The sequence below is a fragment of the Xiphophorus couchianus genome, chromosome 18, assembly GCF_001444195.1.
Source record: "Xiphophorus couchianus chromosome 18, X_couchianus-1.0, whole genome shotgun sequence".
In the NCBI taxonomy this organism is placed as follows: domain Eukaryota; kingdom Metazoa; phylum Chordata; class Actinopteri; order Cyprinodontiformes; family Poeciliidae; genus Xiphophorus; species Xiphophorus couchianus.
The window spans coordinates 3,839,795-3,860,951 of NC_040245.1; the positions used below are offsets into that span (position 1 = coordinate 3,839,795).

The 21,157-nt window shown below is 36.5% G+C and overlaps 1 protein-coding gene across 1 annotated transcript; it reads left to right on the top strand.

Annotated features, from left to right (window-relative positions):
* Nucleotides 1–161: 161 nt before the first annotated feature.
* Nucleotides 162–17,651, top strand: sae1 (SUMO1 activating enzyme subunit 1). Its single transcript, XM_027999512.1, has 9 exons — nt 162–379; nt 978–1,089; nt 1,435–1,608; nt 6,614–6,759; nt 7,608–7,707; nt 8,457–8,562; nt 15,704–15,848; nt 16,139–16,208; nt 17,374–17,651. The coding sequence occupies exons 1-9, from the start codon at nt 288–290 to the stop codon at nt 17,464–17,466; spliced, it is 1,038 nt and encodes a 345-aa protein (XP_027855313.1). The 5' UTR covers nt 162–287; the 3' UTR covers nt 17,467–17,651.
* Nucleotides 17,652–21,157: the final 3,506 nt, after the last annotated feature.

Genomic DNA, 21,157 nt, shown 5'->3' on the forward strand with positions numbered 1-21,157 from the left:
TCCAGAAAGGAAGTAAGCGGAAAGAAAAGGAAGAAAAAATAAGATAGCGCTGCCACATAACGAAGTTATTGTTTCAAGCCAGAAGGTGGCAGCAACGAAACCCGAGGTGGTTTTCCAGTTACGAAAATAAAGGAAGAAGAACATCATTGTTTCTGTCTGCTGACGTCACAATTGAGCGTCCATTCAGCGGGACACTCGCAGCCTTTTGAACCGTTCGCTTGTATTGCTGCAGAAAAGTTGATTTTGTAACTTAATTTCAGCTTTTTCGGTGACCCAGAACGGTTGATATGATCGAGAAAGAGGACCCGGTAATCAGCGAGGAGGAAGCGGCACAGTATGACCGCCAGATTCGGTTGTGGGGGCTGGATGCCCAGAAGAGGTGAGCTAGCACAGTTAGCTCTGCAGGCTAATCAAAGCAGCGGAAGGTTTCTCTTGATCTTTTCTTCTATTGCTACTGATTCTTGCCTGTTTGTGTAGGAATTTATCAGAAGAGGTATATTATTTATTAATGTAAGTTTAATAAATAACTAAGGAGTCTGTTCTAGTTCTGTTTTTTTAATGAAAATTGGTGTTTTTTACGTTTTTAATTAATATAATCTGATAAATAATTATTATTTAATTTTTTTTGCATAATTTTTTTTCTGTTTCGTATGCTCCTCTTTTGTATACTACTATGAATGATGTTATAATCCCCAAAACGGTGGAGTCTTGATTCAAAGTGGACTTTACTTCTTTTAATAAACACATTTATTTTGTTAAATTTTGAAAATTATTTTTTGTTGTAGTTTATTTAAAATTAAGTTCATTTGTTTTTATTATTGTATTTTTTTATTATTTGATTGAGCTTGTTAGTTTTGTTATAGTGAATAAATACAATTTTGTTAAATTAAAACTGTCCACTCTATTCAGTGATTACACATATTTTCCAGTAACTTGACATTCTTTGTGTTTTTATTTATTCTTTGTTAATGAAACAGGCTGCGAGGGTCCCGGGTGCTGCTGGCAGGGGTAGGAGGTCTTGGAGCTGAACTGGCTAAAAACCTCATCCTTGCTGGAGTTAAAGGACTCACTTTGCTGGATCACAAACAGGTACGAACACGCTAATCCTGAAGTCAGTCTCTCAGTGAGTCATTAGAAGAAAAATGATGCAAATCTGAAAGTTTTTCTTAGCAATTATTAATGTTTTGTACAATGCATTTCTTATGGTTTATAACTTTAGATTTGCAGTACTACTTTTCTCCACCAGATGGCAGATTGCAAAAATAATTCTTAGCAAAAGTGACTAAATAATATATTTTTCATGCAAATTTGAAAGAACAGAGTGCCTCTGTTGGTTTTGTCATTCAGGAAAGTAATTAATCTCTAGTTTGAATTGAGCTGTAAAGTTGGCAGAACAAGCCACTGTAAGTGCTGTCTGTGTGCGAATCTTCCCAGGTTTCGGAGGAGTCGTGTCGAGCCCAGTTTCTGATTCCGGTGTCGGCTCAGGGTCAGAATCGGGCTCAGGCATCCCTGGAGCGAGCCCAGAACCTCAACCCGATGGTAGAGGTGCACGCCGACTCGGACAGAGTCGAAGACAAGCCAGACGACTTCTTCCTACAGTTTGACGCGGTGAGTGAGAACAGAAGGTGGATGGAGTCGGTCTGACATGAATCGGAAAGGTGGAAAGTTATTTCAAAACAAAAAACAGGTAACACTGAATTCAACCAGAGGATTGATCTTGTCTTGCAGCACTCAGGTTGACCACTAGATGTTGGTGTTCGTCCATATTGTGCACTAAAACCTGAACCTGCAATAATTTTCTCCAGAGGCTGGTGCAGCTCTTCTATTTTAAACTTAAAATACAGGCAAGAAAGTCACAAATAAACAGTAAATAAAGAAAACACGTCAAGTAACAATTTTATTTCATTTGTATTTAATTGTTATCAAATCTCACGTGGCAGAGAACTATCAAATGATTCCTTGTATTTTTCTCTTCTTTGTTGCAACAAAATTATCAATCATTGGTGTTTATTTTTATTCTACTTGGCTGCATAAAACATTTTTGCCTTATGTGAAACAATTCACAAATACTTTATTTATTCCAAAAAGGAAATTAAATGATGTAACTGCACAATATATATAGTATGTATATGTCATCATTGCCTTTGTGCAGTATTCATATTACACAGAATTGTTTAAAGTGTAATAATTGTTCACCAACATATTCCAGGTGTTAAGAACCTGTGTTTCTCATGCTAATGTGATATTTAGTCAGTTGAGCTAAACATAAATTAATTGAATGATAAACTAAAATGTGCTCAATATTTTCCATTTGTATGATTTATCGTTTTTCTCTTTTCTCTCTGGATGATAAAAGTCTTCAGTCTGGTGCTTTGGTCCTCTTTTTTTTTGGAGGACAATTTTATTTATGGAAACTTGATGAATAATTTTATTTGCTCTTTCTGTCGTTTTATTTATTTATTTTGGATATTTAAAATGTCTTCCAGTTCCAGTGTTAAATGTTCAGTATAATTAAAAATTTATTAAACTTTGAGAATGTTTTCTTGGATTATTAAGCCATTATTACCATTATGTTACTTGAAAATGATCTAAAAACAACAGTTTTATTATTTATCGCAAGAACTTCTGGGACAATTTATCCCCCAGCAAAACTGATTTCTGTGACAGGACTAAGCATAGATGAAAAAAGGATACAAGAAAATACACATATCACGACTAATATTGTTATCGCAAGAATTTCCTGTAGCAGTCAGTGTTGCAACAAATCTGAAGAGGCCTCTGACATAAGACTGTTGCTGTATGACATGCTAACATGATACACACAGCAGTTTGTATAGTCGGTCACACACTCAGTCTCCATGTGGCTGGCAAAGAGCAATCCGATCTGTAGCCTCAAAACGACCCTGTGGGGCTTTTTCTTCAGATTTCTGTGACCTCTTTCTCACTGCTCTTTTCTTGGCAGGTTGTCTCTGAACAAAGAGTTTAGATTCTGAATTAATGCATGACAGCAACATTTCTTTTCCCTTTGGGATCAATAAAGTGTTTTGGGATTGAATTTGACATTCAAGCACCAGAAGAGATGTTAGAACTTACTCTTTCTCTCACTTCTCTACATCTATGAAGGATGTTGACAAATATTCACAAACAGGTAAAAATTCAGACAGAAAAATAAACTTATTTATACGAGTTTAGGGTTTGAAGAGAACATCGCCACAGTTTGTTTCAGTTTTATCATCCACAGCAGCACCCATCTTTGCTTCGGGATCAACAGAACTCCCACTCTGATTTTTATTTCATTTCTATTTTTACAAACCAGATGAAACATCAGAAAGGTTCTTTCCATCCTCCCTCAGTTTTTCCCCAAAGCTCGTCTCCTCCTCCTGACCTTCACTTAGCACAGTGGTGTCCAAACGTTTTTGCACTGAGGGCCAAAATCCCCAAGATGGAAGTCCTTACATGCCAAAAGTAGCTTTTTCTCTCCATTAAGAAACGCAAAAATTATATTATTGTGAATTCTTTATCCTTTACCCGCACCACAATAAATTAAACAAGCTTACCGAAACCAACAGAAAGTTGCCATAATGTTTACATTTATTTAAATCTGAGTCAATTATTTTAAATTTTCTTGGTCTATAAATTGGTTTTGGTTTATTTCCAGCAGTAAAACCAAGAATTTTCTTTAAATCATTTGTTGTGTGTAGTAAAAAGTGTGCTTTAGAGTAAAGAATTGCTGGATGTTGGCATCATGACGTCATGCTATGATCTGTTAATGAAAGAAAAATTCTTTGTGTTGTACATTTTCCATTTAAGATATAAATATAGAAATATCACCCTAAAATAATTTTAAAAAGTGTTCATCTCATCTGCATCGGCTCCAGCACCGTTTTTCAACTGCAGTGAGGGGCCACACAAACTTATTCCAAAGACCACAAATGGCCCCCGGACCACACTTTGGACACCCCTGACTTAGCATGTGCAAACCGTGTGACTTAAGTAACTTTAGATGTTTAGTTACTTTAAAAACAGTAACGTAACATCGTAAGGAATGAGAACTGGGATTAAATCTGAGCACAAAAGAGTAAAAAGTTTAATTTTGACCACAAATATTCCAAGTTTTGCACATGTATAGAAGTCAGTCAGAACAAAGATTTCTTTAATTCTGGCCTCATTTGTGTTGTATAAACAATAACTATGTGGTTGTTGTTTTTTTTTTTTAATAAACTTAATGTTAAATGCAAATAATTTTAGACCATTTTTGCCGAGACTGAAGTGGAAAAGCCTCCGACCTCCTAAACCAGAGACTATCTGGACCCGACAGGTTCTGCAGAACCAGCATGGTTCTTATCAGCTGTTTACAGTCCGCAGCAGCCCAGCCTTGATGTACAACAGCACGCGGTGAAACTGTGTTAGATTTATCGTAATCTGCTGCAGGAGTTGTTTCCAGCTCTGCCTCCTTTAGCCACCAGTTGTGTTTTGCTGTTGCTTTTTGTCTATAAATGGATTATATCCAGTTTTCAAACACAACACTGAAGTTTCCAGAATAAATCAAGACCATAGGAATGTTAAATTTGTTACACTTTAAGAATTTAAGTTGCTTTAAGTCATTTTATTTATGTATACATACATAGTTTTTATGTATTCCTTTACATTTTATTTTTATCAATTGTAATTTTCAGCTTTAATTGTATTTTTTTATTTTTTTGGTTATTTTAATGTTAATTAATTTTGCTAATTAAATAAAAAATAATCAAATGTTTACAGCTGAACAGTTGATAATTAACTGTTTAATTATCAACAGTTACAGTCATATGAAAAAGTTTGGGCACCCCTATTAATCTATTTTTATTTCTAAATATCTGGGTGTTTGCAACAGCTATTTCAGTTTGATATCTAATAACTGATGGACACAGTGATGTTTCAGTATTGAAATGAGGTTTATTGAACTAACAGAAAATGTGCAATATGCATTAAAGCAAAATTTGACAGGTGCAAAAATTTGGGTGCCCTTGTCATTTTATTGATTTGAATACAGTACTCCTAACTACTTTTTCACTGACTTACTGAAACACAAAATTGGTTTGGTAACCTCATTGAGCTTTGAACTTCATAGCCAGGTGTATCCAATCTTGAGAAAATGTATTTAAGGTGGCCAGTTGCAAGTTGTTCTCCTGTTTGAATCTCCTCTGAAGAGTGGCATCATGGGGACCTCAAAACAACTCTCAAATGATCTGAAAACAAAGATTGTTCAACATAGTTGTTTGGGGGAAGGATGCAAAAAGTTGTCTCAGAGATTTAATCTGTCAGTTTCCACTGTGAGGAACATAGTAAGGAAATGGAAGACCGCAGGGACAGTTATTGTTCAGCCCAGAAGTGGCAGGCCAAGAAAAATGTCAGAGAGGCAGAGAAGAAGAATGGTGAGAGCAGTCGAGGACAACCCACAGATCACCTCCAAAGACCTGCAGCATCGTCTTGCTGCAGATGGTGTCACTGTGCATCGTTCAACAATTCAGCGCACTTTGCTCAAGATGCGACAGAAGCCTTTTCTGCAAGCACGCCACAAACAGAGTCGCTTGAGGTTTGCAAAAGCACATTTGGACAAGCCAGCTACATTTTGGAATAAGGCCCTGTGGACTGATAAAGCAAAGACTGAGTTGTTTGGTCATAAAAAAGTCATTATGGCAAAAAAAAAACGCAGCATTCCAAGAAAAACACTTGCTACCCACTGTAAAATTTGGTGGAGGTTCCATCATGCTTTGGGGCTGCATGCAAAGAAGAAGAATGGTCAAAAATACCTTCATCCAGAATCCAGGAACTCATTAAAAGCTACAGGAAGCGACTAGAGGCTGTTATTTTTGCAAAATGAGGATCTACTAAATATTAATGTCAATTAATTAATGTTTCTGTTGAAGTGCCCATATTTTTGCACCTGTCAAATTTTGTTTTAATACGTACTACACATTTTCATTTAGTCCAATAAACCGTAGCAGTTACGTTAACGGTAGAATTTTTATTTTTTACTTTTACATTTTTTATTTTCAGCTTCTGATTTATTTCCTTTAGTTTTTCTTTTATTAAAATGTTTACATTTATTTTTTTATAATTATCAACTGTTTATTCAAATATATTTTTGTTCGTTTATATTTTTTTACTTTTAAATTTTATTTATTTCCTGCTTTTGCTTTACTTGTTTATATTTTGTTTTCACTTTTAACTTTAACATGTTAAATTTAGTTTAATTTTAATTGTCAACTGTTTGAGTATATTTTTATGAATTTTAATGTTTATTTTAATGTTTTACTCAAATTTTTTATTTTAAACTTTTCATATATATATAAATATACACTGCTCGAAAAAATAAAGGGAACACTTAAACAGGTGTTTAACACTTAAAGTATTCCCTTTATTCTTTTGAGCAGTATATATATATATATATATATATATATATATATATATATTCATTTATTTAGTTTTATAAATTTTTTATGGACTGATTGACATTTTATTCTGAACATCTACTATTAGGATAAAATACATAATAAATAAAATAATCTAGAAGTTTTCAGGATTTTAATCTCATATTTTTCCTGGACCAATCAGCTGCCTTTCTCCCCAGGTGTGTCTCACAGGTTGCTCCAGAGACCTGATGGTGCGCGTCGACCAGCTCTGCTCTCAGCACAACATCAAGGTGTTCTGTGGCGACGTCTACGGTTACTATGGTTACACGTTCTGTAATCTGGGACAGGAGCACAACTATGTGGAGTGAGTTCACCTGCACTCACCTGGGTGATGATTGCTCAGCGGCATCAATCACAGGTTCTGCTTGTACAACTGTAGAAAAATGTTAAACATTTTATGACAACATGGTCATTCTGGCTGGATGGTAACGATGAGTTTTTAACTCTGGAAATAAAAGTTTATTTCAGGAGAATTTTCTCACACTGCAAAATTTTGAAAGATCAACTTTTTATTTTCAGAATATTTATCCAATGGGGAAAATTTGCTAACATTTATTGATTACGCATTTAAAAATAATTAGATTTTTCCTAAATTTACCTTTTTCTAAAATGGCAGTTTTAATATTTCCTATTTATTCTTATCATTTGTCATTATTTATTGCTAAAGTTTTATTATTAATAGTACTAATATAAATAATATTACTCATTCTTTTTTTATTTTTAACAGCAATACTAATAATATTACTTATATTCTATATTATTTACTGTATTTACTGCTATTGTTAACAATAATACTAACTAGATTTGATATTTTATTTTCATTATTTTAACAATAATACTAATATTATTAATGTTCTGTAATTACTGATTGTATTTATTATTATTAATAATAATTATTAATGATGATTAAAATGTTTATTTTATAAAAAAAATATTCAGAATCTTTTTATATTTCACAATAAAAAATGGTTTATCCTCACTTAGCTACATGTATTTGTATATTTTGTCATCCAGCAGTTCAGGTGAAGAGTTGGTTTTTATTTCTCTGTTTTTTTGGTTTTTTCCAAACAGAAAAAAACGTTAAGCTTTTATTTTTAAAACGCTGTCGTCTTCCATTTCCTGTTGAAAATGAAGAAACTGTTTTTGTTTCAGGGAGAAACCCAAAGTGGTGAAGCCGTCCTCCGACTCCAGCGACGGTCCAGAAGCAAAGAAAGCTAAAGTCGACCCGAATGAGACCACCATGGTGAAAAAGGTACAATACGTATTCAGATTCATGTTTTATTCCAAATCACATTTGATCTTTTCACAGTGGTCATGTTTAATGTTTTTATCGTTTAGAAAAATTACATTTTTATGTCAAAAACAATGTTTTCTTCTGTTTATGACAATAATGAAAGCTTTAATCTGATTTGTTTGCTATATGTAGATGTTTTTATTTGAGGTAAAGCAAATGTATTGCAATAATTCTAAAAGAAAAATAGAATAGAATAGAATAGAATTCAACTTTATTGTCATTGCACTGTCACAAGTACAAGCAACGAGATGTAGTTTGCATCTATCCAGAAGTGCTCTACGAGATATAATATTTATTTACAGATGTACAAGACTATGTATGTATGGACTATAAGGGGTTATAGCAAAGAGATATAGATATTGTGTATAAATATAAATATGGGAGCTACAGTATATGCACATCTCTCTGGTTTGTCAACAAAAATCCCAATGAGTAAAATATCAGACTTTTCAGATTTAAATCTGTAGTCTTACAAGGCTAAGAGATTAAACTTTTATTTTTTAGTTGCCAAAGGATTCTTTGGTAAAATATTGATTTATTTTGTTTTTATTTGCAGTCATCGGTTTACCCAGAGATTGCTTCTTGTAATCAATGTGCTTCTTGCTAAAACTGCTCTGATTAGGATTTTTTCAGGCATTTTTGTACCTTTCTTACTTTAAAAAAAAAATTCTATTAAAAATAATTTTTTATTATTTCTCGTCAATCAGACGGCCAGTTTCTGCACGCTGAAGGCGGCACTGGAGGTTGACTGGACCAGTGAGAAGGCCAAGGCCAGCCTGAAGCGAACGCCAGTTGACTACTTCCTGCTTCACGGTACGTATATAATATAATTTCTTATATTTATGACATTTTAGATTAAAATCACATCCTGTAATTTGCCTTATTGCTGCTTAAAGTGATTACACTTTGCAGTGTAATCACTGTAAAGTGATTACAGCTTTGCACAGGGTTTATTTCTTTACCCAAAACCTAAGTGAAGCTCCTCTTTTCCTGAACCTTGACCCCATATTGTGGAAAATATGATGCATGGAGGAATGCAATTTCCATTGTGAAATATGAAATTAATGGGGTTTTTCTTAACTGATATTCATCCATACGTAAAGGAGGAAGAGTTTAAATGTCACCAAGGACAACAGGAGGGTCTTAATAAAGTACCGAAAATTGAAACTGAAAATGTGGGTGACTCTCCAGCAGCCATGATGTCAAAATCTTTGTTCCACTCCGACTTATCCAGACAGTTTGTTGATTATCATCAGCTTTGATAAAAAAACCCCCGTCACATTTGAATCAGTGTTTCTCAGAAGAGAAACTGTTTGCTCTGATAAATAACCACATGTTTGTAGTTTCTGGATGTTTTTGACAGAGTTGTATCTTTCATCTTCCTGTTTTTCTCGTTCTTGTCCCCCTCGTCACCTGGTGCTCGCGGCGTCCCTGTGCACAACGCGCTAGTTTCCATCTCAGGCCGTCCATGGCCAGTCATGTGCACGGAGCGTAGCGCAGCTCGACTCCCACGCTGCAACACTGTAAACCTCAACTGGAGCTGGATTTAAACTATCTTCTCAGATTAATTCACCAGAAATGGTCATTTTAGAAATAATCTCAGGCTTTCGGGTACATTTTTCCCTGTAATGCTTGTTCTTATTTTTCTTTTCCTAATCAAAAATATTAATTTAGCGAACCCCTAGTTTTAGTTGACTAAAACTCACAAAATAAAAGTTTAATCTGAGAAAACATTTTGAACCATAATTTCATGTTTGTGGATCGTGTTTATTAAATTTTTTTAACTGATCTGAAACACATTGAATTCCACAGCACATCTACATGTTAAGTTGTCATAGTCAAGCTAGCATAACTGACCTACTTCCCTCTTCCTCGCTATTTTCTTTCTTAATTTAAACTTTTTCTTGACCTTGTTATCTAGTTATAGTGTTGACAATTAGTGGCACATTAGGTGTTTGTTTAGGATTTAATACATTATGTTAACGTGGCAGCTAAAAGCTATGGTAGTCATTATTGGCGAGCAGCTCTTTGCCGTCCAGCAGATAATTACTAGTCCGAAAAATGTTGACAGCCAAAGTTTGGGGGAGAAAACCAGAGTCACTTGGTTGTTAAACAGTAATTTAATAAGTTTTATGAAAATGTTATCTTCTGTTGAATATTCATTACCTAATCGATGTTTACATAATCACAATACTTTGACCTTTTTCAATTCTGCACTTAAAAATTCCAGAGACGTCATAATTCATATTATTTATTATTTCTGTTGTTTTGTTTATTTATTTTGGATATTTAAAATGTCTTCCAGTTCCAGTGTTAAATGTTGATTAGAATTTAAAGTTTATTGATGCTTGAAAATGGTCTCAAAATGACAATATTATCGTTTATTGCGATAATTTCTGGGACAATTTATCATCCAGCAAAATTTATTGTAACAGGCCTAACCATAAATTCTGTCTTAAATGTAAAAACTGATTTAAACTAAAAGATTAACTTATCCAAACCAGGGTTATGCTCTCAGGTAATTATTTTGTCTGGATCACTTTGGATTAAATTGAAAGTTTTAACACCTAAAGTTTGATGAAATCCACCTACATTTGCCGCCTCGCCCTGTTTTCACATCACTGCACCTCAGCAGAGTTTTCAGCAGTGGAAACATGAGTTGTTGTTGTTATTTAGTGGAGGGGAGACAGGAAGCGCTGTTATTATTCCTTCTCTGTTTCTATAATTAGAGCAAGCAGTTGTTGTTTTGGGCGACCAATGAGGAAGTGGCTCTTCCTCTGTTGTAACTGTTTCCTGTCTCACTAGGAACAGTCGGCTGATCTGAACCGCAGGCTGGGTGTGTGCGTGCGTTTTTGGCTTTTTTTATTGTTTTTTTAATTAGTCTGATTTTTTTTCTCTTTTTTTTATACATTTTTTTGTTTATTTTCATTTCCTATCCTGCAGCTTAAAGAGTCTCTGATCGGCTGACCAGGAGGAGAAAATTCAAATTTCTTTTAAACCAGAAATAAAAAAGAAGTTGTTTGATTTCAATCCAATCCTAATACCAACATAAAATGACCCACAACCTATTTTTCCCAATCCTTTTTTTATAACAAATTATTGATATAAAGTTCAGAATTTGTATTTGTATTGCAGAAATATTTTTCCATCCATCCATCCATCCATCTTCTTCCGCTTATCCGAGGTCGGGTCGCGGGGGTAGCAGCTTCAGAAGGGAGGCCCAGACTTCCCTCTCCCCAGCCACTTCTTCCAGCTCCTCCGGGGGAATCCCGAGGCGTTCCCAGGCCAGCCGAGAGACATAGTCTCTCCAGCGTGTTCTGGGTCTTCCCCGGGGCCTCCTCCCGGTGGGACGTGCCCGGAACACCTCACCAGGGAGGCGTCCAGGAGGCATCCTGACCAGATGCCCAAGCCACCTCAACTGGCTCCTCTCGATGTGAAGGAGCAGCGGCTCTACTCTGAGTCCCTCCCGGATGACTGAGCTTCTCACCCTATCTCTAAGGGAGAGCCCAGCCACCCTACGGAGAAAACCCATTTCGGCCGCTTGTATCCGCGATCTCGTTCTTTCGGTCATGACCCAAAGCTCATGACCATAGATGAGGGTGGGAACGTAGATCGACCGGTAAATCGAGAGCTTCGCTTTTTGGCTCAGCTCTCTCTTCACCACGACGGACCGGTACAGCGCCCGCTTGACAGCAGACGCTGCGCCAATCCGCCTGTCGATCTCCCGCTCCCTTCTTCCCCCATTCGTGAACAAGATCCCGAGATACTTAAACTCCTCCACTTGGGGCAGGACACCCCCCCTGACCCGGAGAAGGCACTCTACCCTTTTCCGGCTCAAGACCATGGCCTCGGATTTGGAGGCACTGATCCCCATCCCGGCCGCTTCACACTCGGCTGCGAACCGATCCAGCGAGAGCTGCAGGTCACGATCTGATGAAGCCAAAAGGACCACATCGTCTGCGAAAAGCAGAGATGAGATCCTAAGGCCACCAAATCGGATCCCCTCAACACCTTGGCTGCGCCTAGAAATTCTGTCCATGAAAGTGATGAACAGAATCGGTGACAAAGGGCAGCCCTAGCGGAGTCCAACTCTCACCGGAAACGAGTCCGACTTACTGCCGGCAATGCGGACCAGACTCTTTGAAATATTTTTACTGTTTATAATTTTTTTTTGTTAAATAACTTCATTTGGGTACATTCTTGTAGGCCTATCACAACAACAAATTTCTGCTGGACGATAAATTTTCCCAGAAATTATTGCGATAAACAGTAACATTGTTTTGAGACCATTTTTAACTGATATCATGAAAATGACATAATAATACAAGAGCATTCTATCAGAAATCAATAAACTTTAATTTCCAAACACTTAGCCAGTTTTGTGGAGGTTCACATGGGGCTGGACAATAAGTCAATCACACTATCAATCGCAATAGACTTGTGATCAATATCAATAGATATTACATCTGATAGAATATTCAATAATTTCACAGAACTTTGATCCAAAACCGCACAGATTTCTGGGAGACGTAGGCAGAGCAAAGGTTTTAGCAGCTTAAACTCTCATAGCTAGCTAAGCTAGGTTGGCAAAATCAACTAACTGTCTTATTCTGTAGTTGCTTAGCAACAACCTGCTGAGTAAAGGCCCCACGTACTCGGGCGTACTGTGCGCAGACGGTTGGGTCTTTGTTCTCGAGCGTACTGATTACCTAAAATTCTCTCGTGACAAATTCCTTTATTTCACACAACACTAATGAGAGTTTGATGAACTGTTTGGGCGCCTAGTTCTGTTTCTTCTCCATCTGGGAAGCCTTAACTCACCTCTCAGTGCGGGACAGGGAATGGCAGTCACATGTCTATTCATCCGGGAGGGACAGTGAGCCGCTGGCCGGAGCCGGCGCAGCCTCCTACTGTGGGCAGAGGAGCAGCAGGAGGCTGCGCCAGCTTTATCTGTAATCAGGATCCATTCAATAAGCTCTGTTTATTATGTTCCAAAAGCACAATTGTGATCAGTGTAATAATTTGTGCATCAATCGAAAATGAGAAAACCCGATCAACCTTTTCTTGCCGTTGTTCAAGGAAAAAAAAACAAAACTTATGGAACCACCTCTCTGCTCCGCTGCTGATAAAGAAGTCTGGGATGATGTCTTGTTTTTTGTTCTCATAATTCTGCATAATTCACCATTCATGTCAATATGAATATATAAAGCCTGTTAAGCATTTTCGCTCGCGTGTCTATCATGTCCCCGTGACTTTATGTTGACTGTTATCATGTTGATGTCAACTTTGAAACAACATGAACTCATAAAACCCTTATTCTCAAACTTATCAGCCTGGTGTCACATGAAAACCGGTTCGTTGTGAACACTGTTTCCACCAGGTAGTTTAATGTGCGACACCTACAGTAGTATACGGTAACGTCTGGCGGACATCCGCTTCCAGTCCGCTCGGCCTGAAGCGCGCCAGAGTATGTTGGGGCCTTTAGAAGCAGTTTCTAGTCTCTGCCCCCCCCTCCACACACACACACACACACTTTCGGTTACCTAGCAACAGCCTGAAGAGTAACTGCCGCACCAGCAGTTACACTTCATAACTGCTTAAAAAGAAAAAAACAACGGAGTCAAGTTAAACCTGGAAAGGTCTCACTGCCAGTTTGACACAATTTCAGATATTTAAAACCAAAAGCGTATTAATAATTATCAATATTGACTGATATGAAATGCTTTTATTGTGATAGTCACATTGTCCAGTCCTAGGTTATATCTTATCTGCTTTGTTTTGACTTTTCCCTGTGGTGCAGCTCCATTTAACTCAAATAATGTCACATCAGAAGCTTACAAAGCCATAGAATAAGAAATAAAATCTTTTTTTTTTTCTGGTATTCAGCCACTTTAATCCAAGTTGACCAAAATGTTGAAAGTTTCCTTTTTTAAACAGTGTAGAAATAAAAATTCTACAATAACTCTCTGAAAACTTTGAATTAATGAGTAAGAACAACATTTAATTTCCCTTTGGGATCAATAAAGTATCTTTCATTTGAATTTGAAATCATTTGATCTGAGCTGTAAATTAAACCAGCGGGATGAAAAAACGGTGTCCATTGTTTTTGTTGTAGGTTTCGTCCTCAGATCCGGTTTCATCTGTGTCACTACTGCTCGTGTGGGCTGAGAGATACAATCATATTTCCACTTATGCTGATATTATATTGTGTTATGAAATTGTATTTGATTTCCTGTCAAAGCTGAAAGTGATGCCATTTGTGCCAGACTTTTAACTTTCTTCTTGTAGAGTTTCTCATAAAAGGGCAGAACAGAGGTGTGAAAATGATTCATTGCCACTCGTGTGTGTGTGTGTGTGTGTGTGTGAGTGTGTGTGTGTGTGTGTGTGTGGTGGAAATGGCCGTGGGAGGACTCCACATCCTCATGTGGTTGAACTTAATGGACGAGCCGGAAACATGTGGGCGAGGTGCTGATGTCTGCGCACACCGAGCCGTCTGAAATATTGCTCATAAAGCGCACAATTCAGATTTCTTTCTCTTTTTTTTTTTTAATCCGTCAGAAGATGAACTAACACTTCCTTCCTGAATTTGTGCAGCAGGGGTCTTTGTCTCAGCAGGAGCATGCTTTTAATTTGATGTGGGGGAAACGTAGGCCAAATCGGATGAAATGGTCGATGGTGCAACCGCATTCAGATTCTTATCCTCTCTCAAAGGGAGCAGCAGCGAATTTCCACGCAATGATAATTCAACGGCACAATGAAATTACAAATGGCAACGAAGCAACAGATTATTTGGAAAACATTTGTCCAAACCTTTTGTCACATGGGTCAAATTCGTAGACTCAAATGTAGTGGCAAACCAAACCAAAAAACAAACAAATCTAAAATCAAGTAAATAAAGTAGCTCGATATCTATTATGGATCCAAAACATGAAAGGAATTTTTAGGGCCATTGTAGTTGTAAAAAAAAAAAAAGGAGAAAATTTCCACCAAAAGAAATTTTCTACAAAACTGGGACATTTTCAAAAGAAAAGTTTTGACATTTGAAATTCGGAAATTTCCAAGTCTGTTTGTAGAAAACTTCTGATATTAATCTAAAAATTGAAAAAAAAAGTTTTTCTTTCTTTCAATGTCCCTAATGCACTGTAGCGGATTTTACAGGTTTGCTGTATTAAAAGAAAAGCGTCTAGTTTTCAGTTTCTTTTGCTCGATTGAATAAATTTATTTTCAGTAATAAGAACATGATTTGGGTCACTTTGTTTCAAAATGTTTGCTATATTTAGCCACGTTTAAGAAAAACTAAAAGCTGATTTGGATGCAGCAAAAGTTGGCTTCCAGTAAAAGAGTCTGGAAAAACTTGGTTTTACCTTTCGTTAAAACTCGGTTGTGTGAAAACAAAAACTTTCAGTTCAATTCAAATTCAAAACTACTTTATCAATCCCAAAGGAAAATTAAATTGTTGTTGTTACTCATTAATTCAAATTCTGCAATTTTGCAATTTAGTGTTGTACGTCACATTTTCCTGTGTAGGAAAATTCAGTTGATAATAATTCAAGTCAAGTCAAAGTTTATTTATATAAAACATTTACAACAGCTTCAGCTGACCAAAGTGCTTCACAACAAACATCACAAGCAGATAAATAAAAAAACCAAAAAAATTAAGTTTAGTTAAACTAATAAAACAATTATAAAATTGGCAGGGATACCAAAAGCTAATAGCATGAATAATTTTCACCCTGGTTACAGATTAAAAGTCTCCATCTGCATCTACAGACCAGATTTGTATCATTTTCTTAATTGCAGTTGGGGGCCGCATAAAATCAGAGCAAGGGCCACAAATGGCCCCTGGAGCCCCACCTTGGACACCCCTGCTTTAGTCAGTCAGATGGTTGGAACTTGAGTTTCCGGTTTCTGACCCGCTGCTTGTTTCCTTTTCATGTATTCTGTCCATCCACAGTTCTGCTGAAGTTTCGCACAGACAAAGGTCGCGACCCCGACCCCAAGGCGTGTGCAGAGGACAGCCGGCTGCTGAAGCAGATCAGAGATGACGTTCTGGAGGCCATGGGGCTGAGCGGCGACCTGCTCGCCGACGACTTCATCAGGTGGCTTCCATTTCACAGGGATAACATCTAGGAAAGTTTTCTACAGTCTGCCATGTTCTGGTTGATTTCTCACGTCGTCGTTAGAATCAGATTAATGTTCATTTGCTGTTTTTTGTTTTTACTGCGGAGTATTAGGGCCATATTAAGAGAAAATTAGAACATATTACAGGAATAAAGTTGTATTGCAAGAATAAAGTTGTACATAAATAATCGAAAAAACAGGATATTTGGAAATTCAGTTTTCTGCCTGAACTCCAACCTGAACTCATTGCTGCTCTGTTTGTCATCAGCTACTGTTTCTCAGAAATGTCTCCGGTTTGCGCCGTCGTGGGAGGAGTTCTGGGGCAGGAGGTGGTCAAGGTGAGAAACAATGTTTCGGGTGAAGCGCTCAGTACTTACCTCACAAGATAATGATAACGCTCACCAACGCCCTGCACAAACCAAAACAGGCAACATCTAGTAACGTTTTCTATAATCTTCCATGTTTTGGTTGATTTCTCGTGTTTTCGTTAATCAGATTTAATGTTCCTTTGCAGTTTTTTGTTTTTACAATGGAGTGTTAGGCCCAGAATCATAGTGCAAGAATAAAGTCGTACGTTTTTAGTCGAAATAATTCAAGAATAACGTTGGAATATTTCAAAAATAAAGTTGTACGAAAATTATAAGAAAGTCTAAATATTTTGAGAATAGTTGTAAGAAACTATTTGTAATATTACGAGAATAAAGTCTTAATATTATGAGAAATTGTATTATAAGAATTAATTTACGAGAGTCATGACACAGCGTTTCCCCCAGTGAATTGTAAGCCTGGCGGGCCACCAGACTTTTCTTGTGCCCCCACCAGCCTTAGCATCGCTTATTTATTTGTATTTTGTTGGGTTTTTTTAATCTTTACATTTTTTAAAGATTTTATAGCTGGTGTTCAGATATTAATCTTCCAGTAACACATAATTATCAAGTAATATTTTCCTGTAAACTTTAAAAATTTTGAGAATAATAATATTATCAGAAAGTTGTAGCGTTACGAAAATAAAGTAAAATTCCTCCTAGCTGCACAGCATCCAGAAGCAGAGGGAATAACTGTCACCGATTTAACCAAATCATTAAATATTTAATGATTTAAACTGTTAAAATTTCAGAAACCGAGATCTTTAGATCCTGATCTTCACATCAGGAATCAAACATTGGGCTAATAGATGATATAAATAACTCCAGGAATGTTGTTTCTGGATCAGAAACATATAATTTCAGCTTCTTGCTCTCACTCACTAATTGAATACTTCTGAGCCGGAGAATCAAGAAAACAACCCTGAATATTTTCCTTCCAATAAATCAGACTTGTATTGAAATGTTCTTCATCAATTCTGTGAAGTTTAGCTGCTTTTTTCCACATGTTCACATTCTGTTTGTTTGAAAGGAAAACATGGAACATTTTGTGATTTTTATCCAGATTTATTCTCAATCTGTTCATAAAAGTTAACCGAAATAATAAGAAATAAATCTATGCTGTCGTCTTTCTCTGTAGGCTCTTTCCCAAAGAGACGCTCCTCATCGTAACTTCTTCTTCTTTGACGGTCGTAAAGGCAACGGCATGGTCGACTACTTTGGACCGAACTGAAGACGCGGGTCGACCTTTGACCTCGGAATGGTTTTAACGCAAACCCAAGCTCCACATACCAGGTTCTGTTTTCCCACCTGGGACACCGTCAGCTACACCATAAACACAAAATAAGTTTAGCAGTTTTCTTTTCTTGTCACAGGTGTTGTGTTTTTTACATTTGCTAATAAAACGATGTAAACAAATCTGTTTGCCTTTTGTTGTTGTTGTTTTTTTTGTCTAATTTAATACAATCTGGACTTTTACTGTTAGTAGTTGTGAGAACCTCTATAAAACAATTTTTTTTTGCAATTTGATCACAAGACTTCTGGACTGTACCAAAGAAGAGCAATTTTACCATAAATTGCAACGGCATTTCTTAGAGAAAATCAAACGGATCATGTTCGTACCGACACACCAGAATGACTGAGAGGACACACAGTAGCCATGTTATTGCAATGGCCTAGTCAAAGTTCAGACCTCAGCTTTGTTGAAGTGCTGCAGAAACTAACAAACAGAGTGACCGATAAAGGCGGTTATACTGCTAATCGATCTCTGATTGCATTTGTTTTTATGTCATTAGATTTTGTCTCACTTTTGATCAGTAATGAATCTGGTAGTACACTGTAGAAACACAAACTCTTACCGCATATTTTTATCTAGTCTCTAGTGAAAATATCTTAATTCACTTGAAATAAGGCAAAACTAACTCATAAGTAACTTTTGGGAAGACATAGGAACTTGTTTTAAGTAAATAAGTAAAGTATTATTGGCAGACTATTTTATATGAAACATGAGAAAAATGTCTTCAAGTGACATAATCTGCAGTAGAACATACTTTTTCATCCATATTAAGGAATTATTGACAAGATCCTATATCTTGCTGAAAGATTACTTGTTAGCTTTGTCTTATTTCAAATGTATTAAGATATTTGTACTAGAAATTTTACAAAATTACTGGGGCTACACTGCAAAAACAAAATCTTGCCATGTATTTTTGGTTGAGTTTCTTGTGCAAATGTCTTAGTGTACTTGATAAAAGACAAAACTAACTTCCAAGTAATTTTTCAGCAAGATATATGTGTTTGTGTTCAGTAAATAATTCCTTAATACTGATAAAAAAGTGCTAGTTCAACTGGTAGAATATTCCACTGCGCCGTTACCTAGCAAGCCCAACCCGTAACCTAGCAACTCAACTCTAGTTCCACTGGCAGATTATTTCACTTATGGGAAAAATATTCTGTTATAAGTGAAATAATCTGCCAGAAGAACTAGCAGTTTTCCATAAATATTAAAGAATTATTTACTTAAAACAAGCTCATATTTCTTGCTGAAAAGGTCCTTGTCAGTCAGTTTTGTCTTATTTTTAAGTGTACTATGATATTTGCAATAGAAACTAGAGAAAAATTACTTAAAGATTTTGTGTTTTTGCAGTGCAGAGTGTGGATGGTCGTGGTTCTGCAGGGTGGGGCGACGTCTGAGCTGAAGCAACTCCACGGTCCCACCTTGGCCCCTGGGTAGTTCAACCTGTTTTGACCCGACAACGTGAGCCTGAATGGAAAAAATGACACTCATGTTGTCGCAGATGAACTCCAGGAAGCTGAGTGTTGCCATGTTGACATAGCTCGGATGCCGTTTACCAGATGAGTAAATTACTCCAAAACAAATTGAAGATCACCACTTAGATTCATATCACACTGTGCAGATATTCTCTAAGCATTTAAATGCTTAGTCCTTAGCTAAATCTAATAAAGGGTTGGTCAGTAGAAATTCTAAAAGCAGAATGGGAGCTCCCTCCCAATTTAAGTCAGTGAGGTGGACACCATCTCGACCTTTAAGACTACACTGCAAAAACATGGTATCTTACCAGTTGCTAGCCTTGTGCTAGTTTGTAGCACAAATAACTTGGTGTACTTGAAATAAGACAAAACTAATTAGAGACTTTTCAGCAGGATGTTGTTTTAAGTAAATAATTTCTTAATATTGGTGAAAAACTGCTAGTTCACTTTGTTATAAGTAATTATTTCACTTATAACAAAACATTTTTCCCATAAGTGAAATAATCTACCAGTGGAACTAGAACTTTTTCAATAAGAAATCGTTGACTCAAAGAAAGGACCTATATCTTGCAGAAAAGTTACTTGTGAGTTAGTTTTGTTGGTAACACTTTTTAAAGGGCTGTGCATAAGACTGACATTACACCGTCATAAACGTGACATAATGCCTGTTTTGAACACGAAGATGTCTTTATGAATGTCTATGACTGTTGTCATGAAGTGTCGGTAAATAATGACACTTTTAATACAAAGTTGCTTTAATAGTTACACTAAAAGTCAATTAAAAGTGCCATCTTTGCATTAAAGTGTCATTATTTACTAAAAAAATGCAAAGTTGCAGTGACTAAAAACAAAACAAAAATTAGAAGGTCCAATATACCCAAACATACGAAACGCAGAGAAAATGACTCAACTTCAAGTATTTATCTACAAAAGCTTAGAAGAAAAATATAAATCAGTGAAGCTCTTCTTCCTGCTGCACTGATATTCTTCCCACAATCTTCATTAAGAAAGTTCTGCCTGTCGCAATAAATCAACTAATCGCATAATAAATGAAAATGAGCGCAATAATTTCCATTTGCTTGAGAATTGTGTTGATTGCTTAACTTTCTAAGTGATGCTGCGCTTTAAAATTATTGAAAAGCCGCCATTTTGAAAAAATCTACAAATATTTTACACAGTGTCCACCTTATTACTGGGAAAACGATAATGGGTCTTACTTCCGGCGCCCACCGGAAGTAGCAGTATTTCACTGTAATTTGTAGGGGATTTTTTGCTAATCTATATTCATGATAGAAGTTACATCTCTCTTTTCGGTTATTATACAATATTTAGTTAAACTTGTTGCACACCGTCTGCTATCAGAGAGCTGCTCAGTACAGAGGATTGTAATTGTGAGTTTAATCACGGGGAGTGACAAGATCACGATCATTACATTTTGTAACGAAATGGCCGTGAATTAGCAGCGCTGCTAGCAGCTCGTTTCTCTGAAGAACTGACAGTAATAAAGAAAAGAAGAGAAGCTGGTCAGAGATCTGAGCTGCCGTTAGCGCCGACAGTGTAAAACACCAGAACTACATAATATCAGCTAGTTATATTACTATATTAGCTTAATGTGAATTTTATTTTTCACTCGTGTTTATAAATAATAAAGTTCACGATCTGAGTCTTTATCATTATGTTTGGGCCAGGAAATTTTTTTATAAGACAAAATAAAATATCTGGGCTTATTTAGTCCATCACAACCAGAACCTCGAGGTTCTCTGTTGCTGAGTGTCGCTGCAAATCAGCGGAGAAATGACCGCAGCTGCTGTCATTTGCATCGCCTACTGACAGATAAAGAAATTGGCTAGAAATTCTGGACTTGAACAGAAAACCCAAAATGATTCATGTGTGCTCATTTCATTGTGTGGATAGAAAGCCAAGGGGAGAAAACCCGCATCTGCATCAAAAGCAATTGAGTCAGTGAAGTAGCTAAATATGCTAGTGCGGGTTATTTGCGGCCATTTCTTCAAGTCGCCATGCCTCCCCGCATTAGCTGTAGGTTGCGGTAAAACAATATTGCTTCATGTAAACTGTGATAGCTGGAGTTCCCGCATATTTTATAGCCTAAAACTTCTGTGGAAAGCCGGTTAGCGAGTTGCTAACATGTAAAC